At 42.8% G+C, this 19675-nt stretch overlaps 1 protein-coding gene across 1 annotated transcript in view; it reads right to left on the bottom strand.

Annotated features, from left to right (window-relative positions):
* NAV2 (neuron navigator 2) overlaps window positions 1–19675 on the bottom strand; it is a 453334-nt gene that overhangs the window by 8622 nt on the left and 425037 nt on the right. The window contains 9 exon segments of the mRNA XM_078148755.1: window positions 7658–7776; window positions 8595–8791; window positions 9656–9727; window positions 9964–10118; window positions 11781–12016; window positions 13150–13318; window positions 15263–15358; window positions 17985–18085; window positions 18780–18942. Of these exon segments, the coding sequence (XP_078004881.1) occupies window positions 7658–7776; window positions 8595–8791; window positions 9656–9727; window positions 9964–10118; window positions 11781–12016; window positions 13150–13318; window positions 15263–15358; window positions 17985–18085; window positions 18780–18942 (1308 nt within the window).

Raw genomic sequence — 19675 nt, 5'->3', positions numbered from 1 at the left:
GGTGTCTCATTTCTACGTTTCTGGAACAATATATGGGATTGAAGCTTCCGTGGGCTTTTACTCCTGTATGGGCATATTTATAGGACACTTTTACATCACAATATGGGCAATTATTTGTTCACAAGTGAATCTACAGCAATTAAAAAAATCAAGTCAAACCTTTGGGCTAAACTAAAAACATGCATCTGACTAGTTTACAGAGATGACATCAAGCAGCTGAATAACTGGCCAATAGGGGGCAACATTGTCTCATTCTCCAACAGTGAGCTCTACCCTTAACCTTCCCGTGATAAAAGGGTAGCATCTCCCAGGCTGTAGCTTCAGGGATGCAGACATGGGGGTACAGAGTTCACTGGATCATATATTTAGAACCAGAAGGGATGACTTAGGCACATAGGCTTAGTTGGGCCGCACAATGCCTGCTGGGTTTCCTGAGAGACAGGAGCCAGCAATTTGATCCACCAGTTGAGACAGTGATATCCTGGCTCAAATCTCTTTTGAAAAGTGTGAAAGCTTGGCTTCATGAAATCGGATGGATAAAGGAGACTTAAATATGCAGAAAAATTGCAGGCCTATTGATTTCACCTTTGCAGCATCTTCTTGAATACACTCTCTTCTCTCCTCTGACACTGCCCAGGCTGTGGTGCTGGTCCTTATTACCTCACACTAGAACTACTGCAATAGCCTATGGGTGGGTCTACCTCTCCCCCATGCCAAGTCATCCTCTATTCAGCCACCAAAATGATTTTCCTAAAGCGCAGGTCTGACCACGTCACCATCCTTACTCAACAAAATCCAGTGGCTCTATCATCTCCAGGATGAAATATGAAATGCTCTTTTGGGCATTTAAAGCCCTTCATAACCTATCCTGCTGCTGACCTTTTCAGTCTTCTTACACCTTACTCCCTGCTGCCACACACTCTCTGATCTAATAACATTGGCCTGCTTGGGGTTCCCAAAACAAGACATTCCATCTCTTGGCTCTGGGCATTTTCTCCCCCATGCCTGGAATTCTCTTCCTCTTCGTCTCTACCAAGTGGCTTCCCTGGCTTTGTTTAAGTCCCAACTAAAATCCCATTTTTTACGGGGAGCTTTTCCCAACCTCTATTAATTCTAGTGCCTTCCCTCTGTTAATTATTTCGTATTTATTGTGTCTGCAGCTTGTCAGTACATTATACGTTTGTGTGTTATCCTTCCCCCCCCCACTTTGATTGTGAGTTCCTTGGGCAGGGATGATCTTTTGTTTCCTTTCCTGTCTCCACTGAATAGCACAGTGCCTGACAATAGTAGGCAATTAATAAATGCTTACTGATTGAATGATTATTTAGGAGTCAGCTCTTCCCCTTAGAAAACCATAAGGACCTAGAGTGAAATGCCCTTCACAAGGGCAGCATGGTGTGATAGAATAGAACCCTGAACTGAGAGTTAGGAGACATGACTTCTAGATTTACAGAACTTTAGAAATAGAAGGCATTTCTTATTGCTGAGTTGTTGCGGTCGTGTCCTACTCTTCATGACCCCATTTGGGATTTTCTTGGCTGTGGTTTGCCATTTCCTTCTCCAGCTCATTTGACAGATGAGGAAACTGAGGCAGTTAGGGTTAAGTGACTTACCCAGGGTCACACAGCTAGTAAGTGTCTGAGGTCAGATTTGAACTCAGGAGGATGGATGAGTCTTCCTGAGTCCAGGCTCAGTGCTCTATCCACTGCCAGCCCCTCGCGGCTCCATAGAAAGAACTTTCAGAATTATTGAATCACAGCATAGGGGCAGCGAGGTAGCACATTGGATACAATGCTAGGTCTGGCTTAGGAGTGAGGAAGACCTGAATTCAAATGAGCTGGAGAAGGAAATGGTAAACCACGGCCAAGAAAACCCCAAATGGGGTCACGAAGAGTCGGACACAACTGAAATGACTCAACAAAATCACAAATCACCACAATTTAGAACTGGAAAAGATCTCAGAGGGCCACCTGGTCCCACCTGACCCCAAATCCCCCTTATCCATAACTTACAAGTGGTCAGCCAGACTTGGCCATTAAGAGCTGCCAAATGTCATGGGTTATGCTTGGACCAGAATGAAAGTCCCTGTTCTCAAGGAGACCTCTAGTTGGGGGTGGGGGGATAGAAGCACCTCATTTTACACAAGTAGAAACTGAGGCCCTGGGAAAAGGGAAAGCAGCATTTATTAAGCATTTACTATGTGCTAGGCACTGTACTAAGTGCTGATGACACAAAATCAAGCAAAAAGAAAGTCCTTGCCCTCAAGATGCTTACATTCTAATAAGGGATGACAACACAAAAAGGGAGCCGAAAGGGAGGGAAGGGTAAAAGGAAGGAATGAAGAGACTTGACTGAGGGGCTTAGTTTTGAAGTCAGGAGTGTCTTTTTTTCCCCAGGCTAGACTGGGAGGAGAATGAAGGCTGCTTGGCCTGGGCTCCTCTACAAAACGGAGGCCCCAGGAGGAAGTCACTAATGGGAGAAGAGGAGGGTGGGTCTTGTGCAGGGATATTCCAGGTTGAGGAGGCCCTAGCACATGCAATGACTTGTTCATGGTCAGAATGCAAGGGAATAGAAGGAAGTATGAGGTCATGAAAAAAGAGGAAAAAAAGGCAGTATGACATAACGAATAGAGAGCCAGCCGTTGCTTCTGGAAGGCTTGGGCCTCCCTCTTGCCTCTAACACATACTGGTTGTGTGACCCTGTGCAAATTTCACCTGTCTGAGATGATGTAAGTTAAACATGAGTTTCAAACTGTATTGGTGAAGGAAGTTCCCATACCTGGAATTCCTCAGCTATGGACAAAACCAAAAATGCCTTACCAAAAGCTATCCAAAATGCCCTGAGTAGTCAAGACTTTTTCCTTCAATATATTTTGCATGTTTTCACATGGATAATTGATATCCTATTGCTTGCCTTCTCAGTGGGTGGGGGAGGAACTGAAAGGAGGGAGAGAATTTGGAACTCAAAATGGGAAAAAAATTGTTTAAAAATAAATAGATGACCAAAAAAAGACTTTCTTTCAGAAATAATGCTATCAGAACTGCAGCAGTGCTCTTCATACATCATTGGATTCTGGGAGGCCTCTGTGGGTCTGTATGAAGCATAGCATCCCAGGACCAGATATCACAATCCTACTGCCCTACATGTGGCAGAGCCACTGAATGATGCCCAGGTGCCCTCTCCTAAGAGTACCCACAGGCATTCTACAGATGACATGTAACGCAAGGAATTAATAATAAACTATCCCTGTGTCCCATAACTTATTCCAAAAGGACTGAGTACCATTTTGAACTATTAGGTGTCAAGAGATTTCATAATCAGTGTTTCCTGCCCAAGAATGGTTGTTCCTGTTCCGGATTCCTTGACACTTACAGCCTCACTTGCTTTTTGACAGGCTGGCCATCACTAGCCTGGATATCTGTTCACGATAGATAAAAACAGCAAAAGGAGAGAAGTCACTTAACCCTTTGAGCACTCCTTTGTTGGCAGGGAAAAGTCTGCTAACATAAGCCATGCTGTTTGCAAATTCCACAAGAAGCCAGCAGGACTTTTATCACCACCTTTGGACTGTCAACCACTGGCCGATGATCATCAAGGAGGCTTTCTCAAGATGATTATGGCTGGAGCAGATACTTCTAATGGGAAAACATGGAGTCTCAGAGTACAGAAGCAAACCCTGCCTTTTTCATTCCCTTCTGAGGAGGCAAAGTTTATATTATTCAGCAAGTTCCCTGGCCTTCCTCAGCATCACTATGGCTTTTGGTATAATCCCTGTTCCCTCACCAAGTGAGTTCTAGGTAAAAGAGAACAGAAACAGGAGAAAAAGAAATAGGCCATCCATGCTCATATTTTCAATGTTCATTTTTCACAGTTCATTCCTGTCCTTGTCCTTGATCTTCTATCCCTCACCCAACAGTCATTTGGCCTTAGAAACTTCAGTCTTGGAAAAGTTTATGAGACATACTAGATGTCAGGCAGGCTAGGAAGTGTCAGGCTAAACTCAAAGAATGGAGGTTATATTATATTCCGGATCATGTTCTTATTAATGATCTGTTTTTAAAAGCCAATGGAACCTAAATGATGCTCCATTTGTCACTTTGGCAACTAAACAATATTGTGAAGAGAAGAAAGCTTGAAGAAAGAAATTCTGGTGGGGGACGGGAGGAAGGTAAACATTGCCACTTTTGCAATAAGAGATTTCTCTTGCAGGGTTGCTACATTCTGACTATAATGGGATACACTACCTGAATGTAGAGCCAGAAGATCCCTTAGAAATTGTCCGGTCTAATTCCTTCATTTTAGATGTGAAGATAATGAGGCCCAAGGTAACTGACATATTCAAGGTCACACAGATAGCAAGTAGCAAAGCCAGCATTTGAATTCGGATCATTTGATTCTAAATCAAATGTTCCTGCCACAATATTTGGTGTGCTTTATAAAGCAGATACTGACAAACTTACAATTCAAAAGTAGAGCCAAGGCAGGGGAGGTGAGGAGGAAGGGGTGAGTGTGGGCAGGAATCTTTTGATTTTTTGAGCTGAAAAATATAGGGTTCCCTGCACTTGAAAATGTTGGGAACCACAGTGTGTGAGGCATTTATTGAGGTTGCATGTGTTTGGAGCCTATGAGCTCGTGTTGTTGTTAAGTCATTTTTTTTTCAGTCATATCAGACTCTTTGTGACCTCATTTGGGATTCTCTTGGCACAGATACTGCAGCGATTTGCCATTTCCTTCTCCATCCTATTTTACAGAAGAGGAAACTGAGGCAACCAGGGTGAAGTGACTTGCCTGGGGTCACACAGCTAATAAGTGTCTGAGGCCAGATTTGAACTCAGGAAGATGAGTCTTCTTGACTTTGGGTTCAGTGCTCTATGCACTACGGCACCACCTAGCTGTCCTAGTGTCAACATTACAAATGTCTATTCCCCATTTGTAGAGGCTATTGTAGTATTGTACCCCTTCAAGATAAAATATATTGCCTATTCATAAGATAATAAAAGATAATGAGATCTCTGGAAGTGGTAAGACACAGCTGGCAGAACTCTGAGTTCATTTAACCTTTTTTTTTGTAAAGCAATACAAGTTATAAAAATATTCATACCCTATGACTTACTAGTCCTACACCCAAAAAAGACTATCGACAGACTTTTTTTATACAAGTATTTCCAGCACCACTATTTGTAACAGCAAAAACAAACAAACACACAAACAGAAAAAGGCCCTAAGATAAAATGATTCCAACAACTTGGGAATGGTTAGAAAATTATGGTATATGTATGCCATGGATTAAGAAGCAGTGAGCTTGACAAAGTCAAATATCCTGAAAAGACTTCCACGAAAGACTCGGAGTGAAAAAAGGGGGACAAACAGAACATGTACATTGACTGCAACTATGTCAAAGCAACATAACAGCAACAAATCCACATTCTATGCACAGAAAAGAAATGAAAATAAACATGACGCAGGGAGAACTGTTTTAAAGTCTTCGAGGTTAAGGTAAATAATCAGTAAATAATGGCTGCTTACGGAAACGTATCACTGTTTGCAATTACTTTTTGGTTATTTATACGTTCACATACTGTACTTGTCACTGGAAGTTTAAATAAAACTTTCATAAAAATTAAAACTAAATCAAAATTACTTGCCTCTTTATGGTAAGTTAATATTTCCCTGAAATAGTTCCTATGCATTTGAGTCCTATGGAATCTGAAAGCAACCGCCCCCCCCTTTTTTCAAGATTTGTGTGTGTGCATTAATTTTTTGTTTTTTCACTTGGGTTCATTTGAGGAAAAAATTACAAATAACTGGCATTAATCCTAATATCAGAGATTTGAAAATTGCTTTACATATACTATTTCATTTGATTCTTACAACCACACTGAGGGAAGTAGGTGCCACTACTATTATTATTGTTGGTTTAGAGGTGAGGAAACTGAGGCTGAGAAACATTGTATGACTTGACTAGGGTTACACAGCTAGCAAGCATCTGGGGTAAGATTTGAACTCAGGTCTTCCTGACTCCATGCCCAGCCCTCTGTCCACTGAAGTTTTCTTCTGACACCTCCTTATGGTGTGAGTGAACCTGAGTTCTCAAAGGCTTGGCCAGTGGAGCACCAGTTCTCGTAGGTCCAACCAAAATGGAAAGGCTTTCAATACGGGTCCGGTGATGAAAAGTCTATCATCCAAAGATCAATTTAGTTAGGTCTAGAGATGCTAGTTAATAGGTTGGTTTCAGGGTGATGAATTTTAAGGCACATAAATTTTAGAAGTCTTACAATGGGTTGTGACCTGCGTCAGTGGAGAGAGAAACTCTATGGACAACATGGGAGATCCTAAAAGTACCATCTAATTATCAAAGATCCCGTAGATGTAGGGGCCTGGATCTAGAGAAGATGGTAGGGACTATTATCTGCCTGTTAATCACTCAGCTTTGGCTTTGAAATACATATTGAGTTTCTTATAATGCCTTCAGGACCATCAATAAAATAGTCACAGGCTCCAATTTTAGCATAACCGTTCTACTCTGTGTACCTAGCCCAAGATGAAGAATTCACGGGTTCACCCCCCCCCCAATAATCTACACCTTTACAATGATTGCTTGACTCTTCAAACATATTCAGTCCATGGTACAGTAATCAGCCAAAGCACCACACCCAGGATGTTCGAGGTCCTTCAGCCTAATGAATAACTCAACAGAAATTCACACTACAGCGTCAATTTCCCGACAAGTAGTGAGCTAATGTCTCTTTAAGACTCTATACAATGGGGAACTCACCATACTTCCTGAGGCAATCATTTCCACTTTGGGACAGCTCTCCTAATTAGGAAGATTTTCCTTCACTGAGCTGAAGTCTTCCTATCTATAACTGCCACCTACCATTCCCCGTTGTGATCTCTGAGGCCAAGCAGAATAAAACTAACCCCTCTTCCACACAACAGCACAGCCAGCCCTTCAAAAATCCAAAGGCAGTAATAATCACTCCCTGGCTTCTCAAGTGTTCTCCAGGATCAACATCCCCACTTCTTTTCCTTAAAGTTATTTTTGCTCTGACTTCTTTTGAAGGACAGAATTGCTGGCATTAATTATGAGGACAAATCTCTCTCATGTTTTCTCACTATTATCTATGGCTTCTCCAAATGCGCTACAATAGCAAACATCAACTTATTTTAATGCCTACAGTTTAAACAAACACACAAATATTACTAGCATATGACCCCAGTAGATATCTTCTATCCTGAGTGCTGAGAAGAGGGATTTTGTGAATTGGCTTGAAGATTCTTCACCTTGGCCTTCTGCCTGTTAATTACTCAGCTTTGGTTTTGAACTACAGATTGAACTTCTTATAATGCCTTCAGGATCAACAATAAAATTGTCACAGGCTCTAATTTTAGCATAACCGCCCTATTCCTTGTGCTTAGCACAAGGTGAAAAATTCATGTATTCATGATCTCCAGCTGCCGCAGACAGTTACTACAGCTTAGAGTCATTTGGCTGGCAGGGAAATTGGTATGCACACCCACTTCAATAAGATAGCTGGATGGCAGCCCATGATCAAAAGCTTTTATAGCCTGGACAAACTGGCTCTCTGGGATGAGGGTGGGTTTATCTGGTTGTCAGAGGAGCCTGGTCACAGGAAAGCAGCTCCCAAAAGCTCACCTGGAGTCCTTCTCTGACAGCTTCCAGGAGATAGGGGATAATCGAGTAGTTCCATAAGTCTGTAAACCAAACCCTCGAACCATCCACATCTATGGGGCAGGACAGGAAGAGCCTAGGGCCTGGAAGGGGAAAAGGAAAGAAGGGTCAGAGACTCGAGTGCAGGTATGACTTCAAACTGAGTGCCCTCGAGAGGCAGGACCACGGAGAGGGGAACGCTTAGGCAGAGCACCAGGGGATTGATAAGAATTGACTGAAATTGTTTAGATACTAAACTCTATAAGTGGAGAGAAAGAACAACCCACAGGGTTCATATCTCAAGTGTGTACTCAAGTGTGAAGGATCTAAAAGGACATCTGCTAAGGAACAGCACTGGCCATCTTGAACATCAGGGTCTCTCTCTCTCTCTCTCTCTCTCTCTCTCTCTCTCTCTCTCTCAAACCTCTTGGGGAAAGACTTTCTATAGGAAGCTCTTGGCCATTTAAGATCTTACTATTTAAGCTCCTTTCTTTTTCTCTGCTTCTTGCCTTTCAGGTTCCTCCCCAACTCTATCAGCACCACCATCTGTAATTGGCTCGGGGAAAGGAGAGGCAAAACTTACAGGAGCAATCTGGCTCTCTGTTAGGCAGAAGTGGTGAAAGGTTTAGCACTGGAGAAAGCGAAAATGAGCTTCAGGGAATTCTCTGTAAATTTTAATCAGCCATGCTATCTTCTCTCTCCACAAACATGGGCAATTTGGAAATTGGAAGTAATCATGGCCAAATGCATGATTAGAAAAGGGTTTCACTGTCATGGCATTTTAGAGGGCTCCAGAGTGCCCACCATTTGAGAGTGGTGAGAATATTTAGGCATCCACCTTTCCACTTTGCCTCCTCTTTATTCCTACCCTTTGAACTGTCACTGACAATTCTGTGGGCTCAAAGCCCTTTTCAGCTCTCACCGATAGTGACGTCTGAAGAGCTGTGAGCCTCCAGGAAGCGGTTGAGATGTTGCCAGACCTTGGGGATCCAATCAATGATTTTCACAAGCTCAGCATTCCTCACACGTCCACTGATTTCTGTTTCAATGAGCTTCCGCCTCAGAAAACGGCTGAGAAAACCCTTTACTGGCTCAGTGTGGTTGGCACACAGCACCCATCTAGAAAAGATAGTGGCCTTAAAGGGTTAATATTTCTCTGCAAGTCACATCTCTGGTCATGACTCTCCAATCAAACCACATTAAAATGTCAATCCTGTTCTATGTGCTTATAGATCTGAGGCCCCTAAGGGTGCCTTAGAAATGGCACAGTGGTATACTTCCAGGGCAAAGGGCCATAGTGTAACAATGGTACCTCCTGGCCCTATCCTCCCAGTTTGTGACTCCTCTCCCCTGATTTAGTTGCAGGGATTGGAGAAGACTACACAAGGCAGCAGCTGGTGTGCTTGGCAAGCTCAGGGACATAAACCTTTATTCCAACTCCTGACCATGGTAGCAGCTAAAGAGCAATCACTCAATCAACAAATATTTATCAAACACCTTCTAGGGTCCAAGCAATCCTTTATTTCCCTCCACTCACCTCCCACACTTGGAGAAACCAACAATTCTAGTCCTAATGCCTGTCATACGTGAATATATCTAATAACTCACATATTTCATCAGGTCACATTTAAGGGTGATGGGGATAGAGAAGAAGAAAAGGTGGAGGAAGGGTAAGTTCATCTGGGATTGATAACAGATGATCAGTATATCAAGGTCTTGTAGACTCAGAAGCTTGGAAGATGCTTTCAGATAACAACTTTCATCAGTCATATTTACTTTCAGCACTGAAGATGCCAACAGGTGGTGTACATATGGGCAATGGGCTGGAAAAGGTTAGTCACTGCCCAAATGGTCTTCTGAGGAGGGAAAGTCAAGGTTTAATATTGGGAGTCAAGTTGGGGTGCTAATAATTGTACAAGTAGGGAGAGACCACTCTCTTTCATGTCACTCCCAAATTAGCACAGCACAGTTGATATACCTTACCTGAAATTGTGGTGAAGCTGCAGGTTGGGAGTAGAAGAGGTAGCCTGGTTCATTGTGCCAATTATATAAGGACTGCAGGGGAAATTAACAAGGAGGAAAGTATAAGCCATGAAAGAATCACATCCAAGAAACATCATTGTATTTGCACCGAGTGTGTAGAACTTTTAGCATCTAAATAATCACTCAGTGAATCACATCAACAATTAATTGCTGTCTTGCTCTATTAACCACTTGGCACTCAGTCGCACCATGTCATCTGATTGGGACATGGCTTGCAAGGGTCCACAAGATTCCAAGTATGTCTTTACCATTTATGGTACTTGCAGTTCAGTAGCCCATTGAAGATCTCGCCCAAGGAACTGACATGATGGAGGTTGTCCAGAATGATGACTAGAGGCATATCCACAGGGCTGTTTTCACTGTTGCATTGATCGGCAACGTTAGACAGGTACTGGCGTAGTTCCTGTAAAGGCCCCAAGAAAAGCAAAGGAGGAGCAAGCCGGTAAGTGGTCTCTTCATAAAGAGGCTAAACTCTCTCAGGAGGTCCAGATGTTTGCAAACTTTTATTTTACTCCTCCAAGGTCACCCACTCTAGATCGTAGATCTAGAACTGGAAGGGGCCTCAGACAGAGCCTGCCATCTAGGCCAATCCCCTTATTTTGCAGATGAAGAAACGGAGGCCCCAAGAGGGAAAGTGCCTTGCTTAAGGTCACACAAGTAATAAATAGCAAAACTGGGATTTCTCCCTCCAGAATCCGGCTTGCTTTCTACCATGCTGTTCATTTTTTAACACAGTCTGGGTAGCAGTGGAGCACTTAATAAAATGAATGCTGGTAATTCTTTTTCATAGAATGCTGTTTTTGCCAAACCATGTTCCATGAAACCCCAGTGTTCCATGTGATATGATTGAGGGTCCCTAGAAAAGTTCAATGCTAATGATTTCCCCTTCAAAAATATTAAATTTGAGATTACACATGAATAAAAAGCATACAGCAATTTCTTGCTATAAAAATAGGCTCAATTTTCTATCCCAAATTACTCCCACACTTGTGTAGCTGGAGAGTATTCTGTCACCTCTAGGCCATCCCCAGGAGCAGGATTTATGAATTTTTTTCAGCCCCCAAGTAAGGATACTTCAGAGTCCCACGTATATTCCATGGTTAAACTTGAGTGGGCAAACACTGATAAAATGTTGGAGTTGAAAGGGATGGTAGAGATGAACTGGTCCACTCTCTTCATTTTGCCGAATGCAGAAACTGAAGCTCAGAGAAGTGGAGTTAACGTCCAAAGTCATATAGCTAATTAGAAGCAAAGCCAGGACTAAAACCCGGGTTCCCTCATTCCCAATTCAGTGAGTACTCTTTTAAATTGAAGCTTTAGCAATAATAACACTGTATGTCTGAAGAAAATTCACATGATTAATTCTGTTCTAGAATTAGCCAGCAAGGGCTTTAGGTCACACTGGGAGAACCCTCCAAACATGTTTTTTGTTCTTCATGAAATTTACTAGGAAAATTAGATTTTTCTCTGGAAATAGTCCAAATTTTGGGATGCAGCCACCTGGTGGAGAGATTCCCCTGGGCTGGGATTCAGAAGTGGGTGCCTTAGTGGTCCATTACACTAGGCTCACATACTGGGCTGGTTTCTCATCATATAGTCCCTGTTCCTGCCCCTCCAGTTCACAATCAAATCAACTGTGTCATTGCTCCTTTGAAGGATACAGCAACCCAATCCCCAGTCTCCTATGCTTCCAATCACCATCCTGGCAACTTTCCTCCCTGGTAAATACCACCCTACATACATTGTCTCCTATTACAATGTAAGCTCCCTGACAGCAGGTATAGTCTTTGCTTTGTATTTACATTCCTAGGGGTTAGCACATAGGAAGTGCTTAATAAATCCTTTTTCATTCACACATTCATTTGAAACAGTGTTTTTCACTCCGGATTCTTTGTGATCAGGGGCTGGAGAAGCACAAAAGGGAAGCTGGGAAAATGAACTAAGTGACCCGATCTCTGAAATATAGGTTATGGAAAGGTGGCTCTCACTATTTTATGGAAATTGTCAACTATCTAGAAAGGACCAGGAGCAGCTCGTGCCCGGCGCCTTAATCTGGTTCACTCACCTTGCTAGATTTGTGGTCTACGTTGAAAGTGGAAATGACTCCATCTACCAGCTTCCTCCCCTCTCGGAGGACCATGTATTCAGACAGACGGTTGGCCAGGTATGTTTTTCCAGTGCCACTGGGCCCAGAGAGGATGATGCGCCTGTGCTCTGTTAGGAGGGTGACATATCGCTGAAGGATGGGTTTGGGGATAAGAGATTCAAAGACCAGACAGTCCAGGCTGTTTTCAGAGAGGCCTACATTTGGGAGACAAATGCAAAGTGTAAGATTTCTCTTGAATGACAAGTTCAAGTGGTCAAGTTGAGTTAAATTAAGTTCAAGTATGTTATTTTATTTGAGTCTCAAGACAATACAGGAGGTGTGTGTCAGATACTATAGTTATTATTGTCCCCATTTTACAGATGAGGAAACTGAAGCTCAGAAAGGTAAAGTGATTTGCTAATTCTAAGACCAGAATGTTATCCATTATACCATGCCAAAGTCCTCTGCCCCACTGTATATTTACTTTGTACATGCTTTGCACACATCTATATATGTATACATCATCTGCCCCAACACTTCCACTAATAGAATGAACCCCCACCTCCTTGAGAGCACAGCCATTTCACTTTGTATCCCCAATTTCTAGCACAGTGTCTGCTTGTTGACTGATTGTATGAACTTTTTTGGAAGAAATCTTTTGAACACTCTTCATGCCTGGAAGGCACGAGTCCATTTCCAATATCATACAGGCCAACACCAGCAGAATTGGGGGCATAGCTTTAAATAAACCCAAATTGTTTCCCAAGACTGAATTTTGATAACTGAAGGTGGCCAAGCAAACTCTACACAACTCTGTAGATCTAAGACATTTCAATTTAATTTTTAAAATAAATTTGTATTGCTATCCTTTGATTCAAAGTAATCTACTGTATATTTTCCCACTGTAGTCTAGGCATTTTAAAAAGAAGCAGGCCTTGGGGGCAGGTGTTCCTCTATTCATTAAGCCTCTTCTCCTCTGTAAGAAGAGGAGTTGACGTTTATGCTCTTTTATGAAGCCCTGGATATCTTTTGTCTCATTTGATTCTTAACATCAGCCTTGTGAGATTCTGTTATTATTGTCCCCATTTTATAGATGAGTCAATTCTCCTGTAAACCTCATCTTCTACAGCCACAAGTCTAATGGGGCCCTTCGTATTTAATTTCAGCAATAAGCAGTGTTGTTAAAAATGTTTTCAGTAGCCCTTTACAAACCCTTGGGATTTTTAAAAGGACTGCAGCCGTGTTAAGAATAACTGTAGAATGGGGAAAAATTCATTCTGCCAAGTGTTAAAACAAGAGTGACAATGAACAAGCAAGGAGCTCCAAACTCTGCATTTGGCCTAATTACCTTTGATAGAGACTGAGATGGTGTTATTCTCCCCAACCAAATAGCCACAGGGTAGCAGTTCAGGAGTCTCTGGAGTGTTGGTGCGTTTGATGTCCCCAATGCTGTAGCCTAGAACACTGTCTGAATTCAGGCCCAGCTGACTTGCTGGATCCACATGAATAATGTATTCCTGGAGAAAAAAATAGAAAAAAAAATCAAGACTGATCAAAGCCCCGGCTCCAATGTGTAGGTGACTCATGGTTTCACTGGGTGATTTATGACCAACTCCTCTTCTCTCTCAGACAGAGTCTGAGATGAAACAGAGTTGTGAAGTGAGTAGAGGACAAGCTGGCTGTCTATAAATGCTTTTGATACTTCTAGAGTCCCTGAAGGCCTCTACAAATAATGATTTATTTGGTTAGTGATGAAAAACAAAAACTTGGAGAAGTTTGTGCACATTTAGTCTGAATTAACTGAGTATGGAAAAGTTAGGGCACTTCTTCCAAGCTCATCCAAGGTGTCTAGTTACCAGGCCTGAAAATGGAGTTGGAAAATGTATAAGAAGACAGCTCTGGCATGAAGCTTTGTTTCCTAGAAACTCCTCCTATGCATCTGGGCAAAAATGTGACTCAACGAGTTCCTGGGATAAGCAGTTGGTGGTTGCTTCCAGTAAAGATCAGAGTGCCTGGAAACAGGAGGCCCTGGTACTTTGAAAAGGACAATGCTAGCTCAATTTTGATGTGAGTCTCCTTGAAGTGGAATGAATAAGAGGTTTCAGATGAGGAATCAAGTTGGATTCTAGGGGAAAGGCTCACCGAAACAGTGACCTTCAGGCCTAATTGTATCTTCTTTGGTAAAGAGGAATGGAACAATACAGTAATGGAGCTGTCAACACTGAAAAGTCATTTGACATTAGGGAACAGTTCTGTGGGTTCCCTGGGCCCCTTTTTGTCTCCCTTCCTCATCCAGGAACATTCTGGGGATATTCAGCTACACCACGTTGTCCTGCATCTGTGAAGGGTCCCATCGCCAGGAAGGCAAAAATACCTACCAGTTATTTTACCAGTGGTGGGAGTAAATCTGAACTGACCAATCTTGTAACCATGTAATGTGTAAGCTGGCTGGCCAGGCTTAGGGGTGTAATCTTTGACTAAAGAAGAGGTTTCCCTCTACGAAGCTCACTTGCTGAGGTTGAATCCGGGCCCTTAATCTCACAGGAGCTGCTAACTGAGCCCATGGGCCTGGACACATTCTAAATACCTGATTGCTATCATTTGTAGACCTGTCATTCATTCATTGAGCAAGCATTGGTTAAGCACCTCCTATGTGCCAGGTACTGGGCTGGCTGTTGGGGATACACACTGAAATAGCCCCTGACCTCAAGGATCTTACATTCTATTGGGAGAAACAACTTATATCCAGATAATTAAAAATATGGACAAAGCAGTATCTCAGGTGTGTGAGGGAGTGGGGCTGGGGAGCTAGAAACTGGGGGAGCCAAAATGGGCTTCGTGCAGTAGCTGGTACTTGAACTACACTTTGGAGGGAGTCAGGGATTCTCTGAAGCAGAGGGGAGGAGGAAGTGCATTCTGGGCAGAGGAAATGACTAATACATAGCAGGGAGCTAGAAGATGGGATACGATATACAGGGGAGAGCGAGTAAGCAGAACTGATTGAACGCAGAGTAAGTGAAGAAGAGTAATGTCCAATAATCCTGGAACAGTAGGCTGGAAACAGACCCTGAAGGGCTTTAAATGCCAAACAGGAGTTTGCATTTTATTTTAAAGAGAGCCACTGTAGTTTCCTGAGAAGGGGAGTGTCATGGTCAGACCTTTGTTTTAGGAATATCAGTATGGCAGCATCCATCATGGAGAATGTACTGGAATGTGTTCACAAGGCTATCTACAAAAGGTCTATGATAAACATGTACAGCACTCTTACATACAGTAGGGGGTTAATAAATGCTTGCTGAGTGAATAGAAATTTGTCAGACACAGAACTCTGTTCTTTGATTCATCTCTGCAGAAGGAGAGAACAGAAGTAACACGTTAAGAACAATCAGATATCACCTTCCACGTCTCTAAACAAGAACTCCCACCTCGTATGATCACAAACACCTTTAGGAATCACTTACTTTGAAGAGCCGTCTAACCACCCCGTCCAGCACATCCCACTTCGTCTTGCCACTGACTCCAATGCAGCCAATAAGAAATAGGTGTGGCCTGGCATCCTAAGGGCAAGGAAAGTATTCAAGTGAAGAACCAGTTATTCATCTTGAGATGGCTCAGCAGAATATCTAGACCACTTAGCATACCACCATTTAGTTGGAAAAAAAATAAGAAAACTCCCCAAATACCTGGACACCTTCACACTAGCTCTCCTTGGTATACAGATGTGCTGCCCATGACATTGCCTTCCCTTGGAATAATCTCAGTTTTGTTCCTAGTGCCATTCAGATGATACTGGCTAGTAAGACTGAGACTGAGGGCAGGTAGCGTGGCTTCTCTGGAGTCTATTGAACTCTGACCCTCTTTGGCGCCGTCCCTTCTGCACATAACGTCCTCCTTCACACCTCCTCTTAGCCATCTCCCTCTTGCAAAACCTTCCCTTAAACTCACCTTCCAAACTTCCCCCAAAAGTCTTCATGGATGGACTCCATCTGATTTTAATCTGCTCATCGCATATTACTCGCAAATATCGATTACCCAACCCTTAGTTTTTCTTTCTTATTTTTTTTTCTCATATCAGTGCTGTCGTCACAATCAGATTCCAGAGGGCCAGGGCTTTACCTCTTGCATTGGCACCTCTACCCACAGAACTCTGCATACAAGGGATGTGGACTAAGTAGCATGTTGGAGTGACCGCATACCAAGTGGGTGCTCAGCTAAGAAAACTTGATAAACTGTTGGGCGAGCTTATATCATACTTGGTTTCCAATACTTAGTATGTTTCAAAGAACAAATGGTTACAGGGATGAGTGGGGGACATTTCAAAGTGGTTAGGCCAAATGAAAAGAGGGTTCACTGAAGTGTGACAATCCTTTACATTTATCATCAACATTTACATACAACATTACGATGATTTCTGGACCAGATGTTTCTTACACATCCTTCCCAACCTGCAATTCTACACTCACATTTCTCACCACCAATGTTATTACAGGATCTGTCATTGGGTAACTTAAATGCAGTGCCTGATTCTGGTTGGCAGGCAGTGAAAATTTGGGCACATTGCATAGTATAGTGCGACAGCTTTATATCGAGCAGAAATATCAGCAAGTAGGGGGAAGACGAGACAATTATAAACATAGCGCGCGTTTATAAAACGCTTTCTTCACAACAGCTCTGCAAGTTTCATAGGCTCCCACACCTAGAGCCAAGTGGGACCCCATCAATCATCTAGTCCAGCCGTTTAAATTTCCAAGATGAAGGGAGGGTGACTTACCCACTGTAAAACAGGCAGAAGGCATCAGAGCCAGGATTTAAACCCTGTTTCTCTGATTCCACTATGTCATGCTGCTGACAGAAATGGCAAGTATCTTCGTCCCCATTTTCCAGATAAGGAAAGTGAGATTTAAAGTGCTTTGTCAATAGTCATACAGCTACTGGGTATTAGGGTTAGTACTGAAATTCAGGTCTTCTATCTCCTCCATTAGATTGTGAGCTCCTTGGAGGCAGGGACTATCTTCTACCTCCTTTGGTATCGCTAGTGCTTAGCAAAATGTCCAGCGCATAGTAGGCACTTAATAAATGCTTACTGACTTCCTGACTCTAAGTCCAGTGCTATTCCCACGATACCATAGTGTTATGGGACGCTGTAAGGTCTTGCTTTAAGACAATCACATTACTCTCAACCATCCATATCCTGTTATTTGATCTAAGAGTTTAATCAAATACAAGTGTAGACTATTTGTTTTTTCCCCCCACAAAGTAACCAAAGCTTTATAAGGCCTCACGGGAGAAGAGAAACTGTATTCCTTGAATTCAGAGCCACCCCCAACATGATCCCCAAAGCCAGGGTCTTGCCAGTGCTGCTGGGATGGCTGCAGAATTGACATGTAACAGAAAACAGGGGATGGAACTCATGCCCCAGCTTCATTACTGGCCTCTAATCCCTGCCAGGGCTCTCTGCACCTCTGTAATGTGCACTAGGTCTCTCCTCTGCTGTTTATGAGGGTCCTAGCATGTAATTGGCACAGTGGGTCAATTTATTTTGGTCCAATTATTTACATGCCTTGAGTTTTTCAAATGAGCTTAGCTGACTTTGAAGTGCTTTAGCCATCTGTGAACTTTAGAAAAACTATTTTTAATGCCCAATGAATGGGGAGAAGTTAATTATAAAAACTTTAAAAGTACAGCGTGGGAATATTTTTGTATTTGCTGGATGTGGAAAATTCACAAGGAGGCAAAGTGCTTCTTGTTAGTTCTAATTGTGTCTGAGTACCTGATTTTGTTAGGGAGCTCATTGAGGATTTGTTCAATTTCTCTAGTATTGTGTTTCCTCTCCTGTTAATCTGGGCAATTTATATTTTTGTAAATATACATCCATCTCATTTAGATTGTCGTTTTTAATGGCATATAGTTGGGCAAAACAGCTCCTAGTAACTGCTTTAATTTCATCTTCATTGGTTAAGTTTCCTATTTTGAATCTGAAATGTTTCTGGGATCGTTGGGAGCAAGGAAGGGGGCTGGTTAAGGAAAAGACAATGTTAGCAGCAATATCAGAAACAAACAAACAAACGAACCCTAAAGCATCAAGGTGATTCGGTTTACAGGTAAGTCACTAAACTAGGTATTTCTGCCTGGGGGAATGGGAAAGGGAAGGGCGATAGGAGCAGGGAAAGGGATCAAACTAACCTCCTTCCATTTCATTTCATCCTGCAAGCTGACAACTATCTTAACATGCCTGCCTCCTTCCTTCCGTGCCGAGCATTCACCAGCGTCATCCAGCAACATGTCTGCGAATGGAAAACACCAACAGCCTCTTTTAGCCACACATTGACAGCGAAGCCGGATTCCTGGCATCACCACGATGGTGGCAGCAGAATAAATCAGATGGTCCAAGGGAGGAAATGGGACATGAACCAACAGAAACCAGTGAGAGGACCAAAGAAATCAAAAGGCTGGTCACGCATATTATTGAGGGGAGAAAGGTTAAACCAAAAACAGTCACAGCAGCCTCATGGGAAAAAAAAATAAATTAAATAAATTAAGAAGCACAAGCCTTTGTATGTGGAACAGATCAATATTATTGATCTTTCCGCCAGCCTGGAATCAGTTTTTAAAGCAGGGACATCATACAAAGCTATGATCCCAGTGACAAGTCATCATTCTTCATACACAGCATTCATCTTGCAAGTCAGCATTTGAAAATGGTTCAGAACACAATTCAGCACAGGGCAGAAGCTAAGCTTGGAGCTGGGAGAGTTTGGGGCAAAAATTAAAGCCAAGCATGATGACACTCTGAAGGCTGGGCTCATGTCAGTAGCCAACACACACAGATGTTCACACACTCACCTACACCCATGCACTCACACACCCAGCACCTTTGTGTCTTTTATTTCATTCTGATCTTTATAGCTCAGGGCTCCCTGAGGCAACTGGGCTGACTGCAGGCCCCATCTTGCCGGCTGGCCTTGTGGCTTCACTCACCCAGACTGGTTGACTCAGTGAGGTTAAGGCTGTGTTGAGAGAGGCCCAAGGACTGCCTCGGGGAAGATGAGATGGACACCTGTGAAGGAGCCCGGCTGCAGCTGCCACCGTGGTTCTCAGATTTGAGCCTGTCATTCTCGGCTTTTAACTTCTCGATTTCACTCTACAAAGAATCAAAGGGAGAGATTCCTGCTAGACACATCTAAACTGTGCTTCTGCCGGAAAGGATTGATAAACCTCCACAAACTGCTCTTTCCTCTTTTTACAAATAGGCATAGTCCCATTGGACTTTGCCATCCACGCATGCTTTAGGGCACCATCAGCTGTCACCCACTTTTTGAAGTTCTTGGCAAAGGCCCAGAGGGGCACCAAAAAGCACCTAAACAAACATTTTAGAGATTTGAGAGCCTTTCTAATACGCTTGCTTCAATACTTCAAGGCTCTGCAGTACCTTGGTGTGGAAACCCCTCTCTGATGATAAAGCCCACACCTTTATAACTTAGTGAATGTCTCTGAGAGTCAGAGTGGCCCCAGAATTCATTCCCCTATACCAATATGATGACTCTCTCTGAACTTAGCTAGCCGGGTCCTTACACATCTCATTCCCATACTTCAAGCACTAGTTCTAGGATCAAATGCCTTCCTAACCCAAGAGAAAAGAAAAAAAAAACCCCAAACAACCCAACTCTACATTCCAGCTTTATTCATTATTCTTCTTCAAGTAGTTTTTGTTTCAGCCAAACTTACTTTAGTTCTATCTCTCACCTCCACACTTTTGCACTGACTGTGCCCGTCTAGAATGCATTCCTCTCCCCACCTTTACCTCTTAAAAGCCCAAGCTTCCCTTAAAACTCACTTCAAATTCTACCTCCTCTATGATCTCTCTCCTAAACCCC

Source organism: Phascolarctos cinereus, unplaced genomic scaffold (genome assembly GCF_003287225.1).
Source record: "Phascolarctos cinereus isolate Bilbo 61053 unplaced genomic scaffold, phaCin_HiC Scaffold_9;HRSCAF=440, whole genome shotgun sequence".
Lineage (NCBI taxonomy): Eukaryota > Metazoa > Chordata > Mammalia > Diprotodontia > Phascolarctidae > Phascolarctos > Phascolarctos cinereus.
Note: the sequence above shows the minus strand (reverse complement) of the source record. Positions and strands in the feature narration are given on the sequence as shown.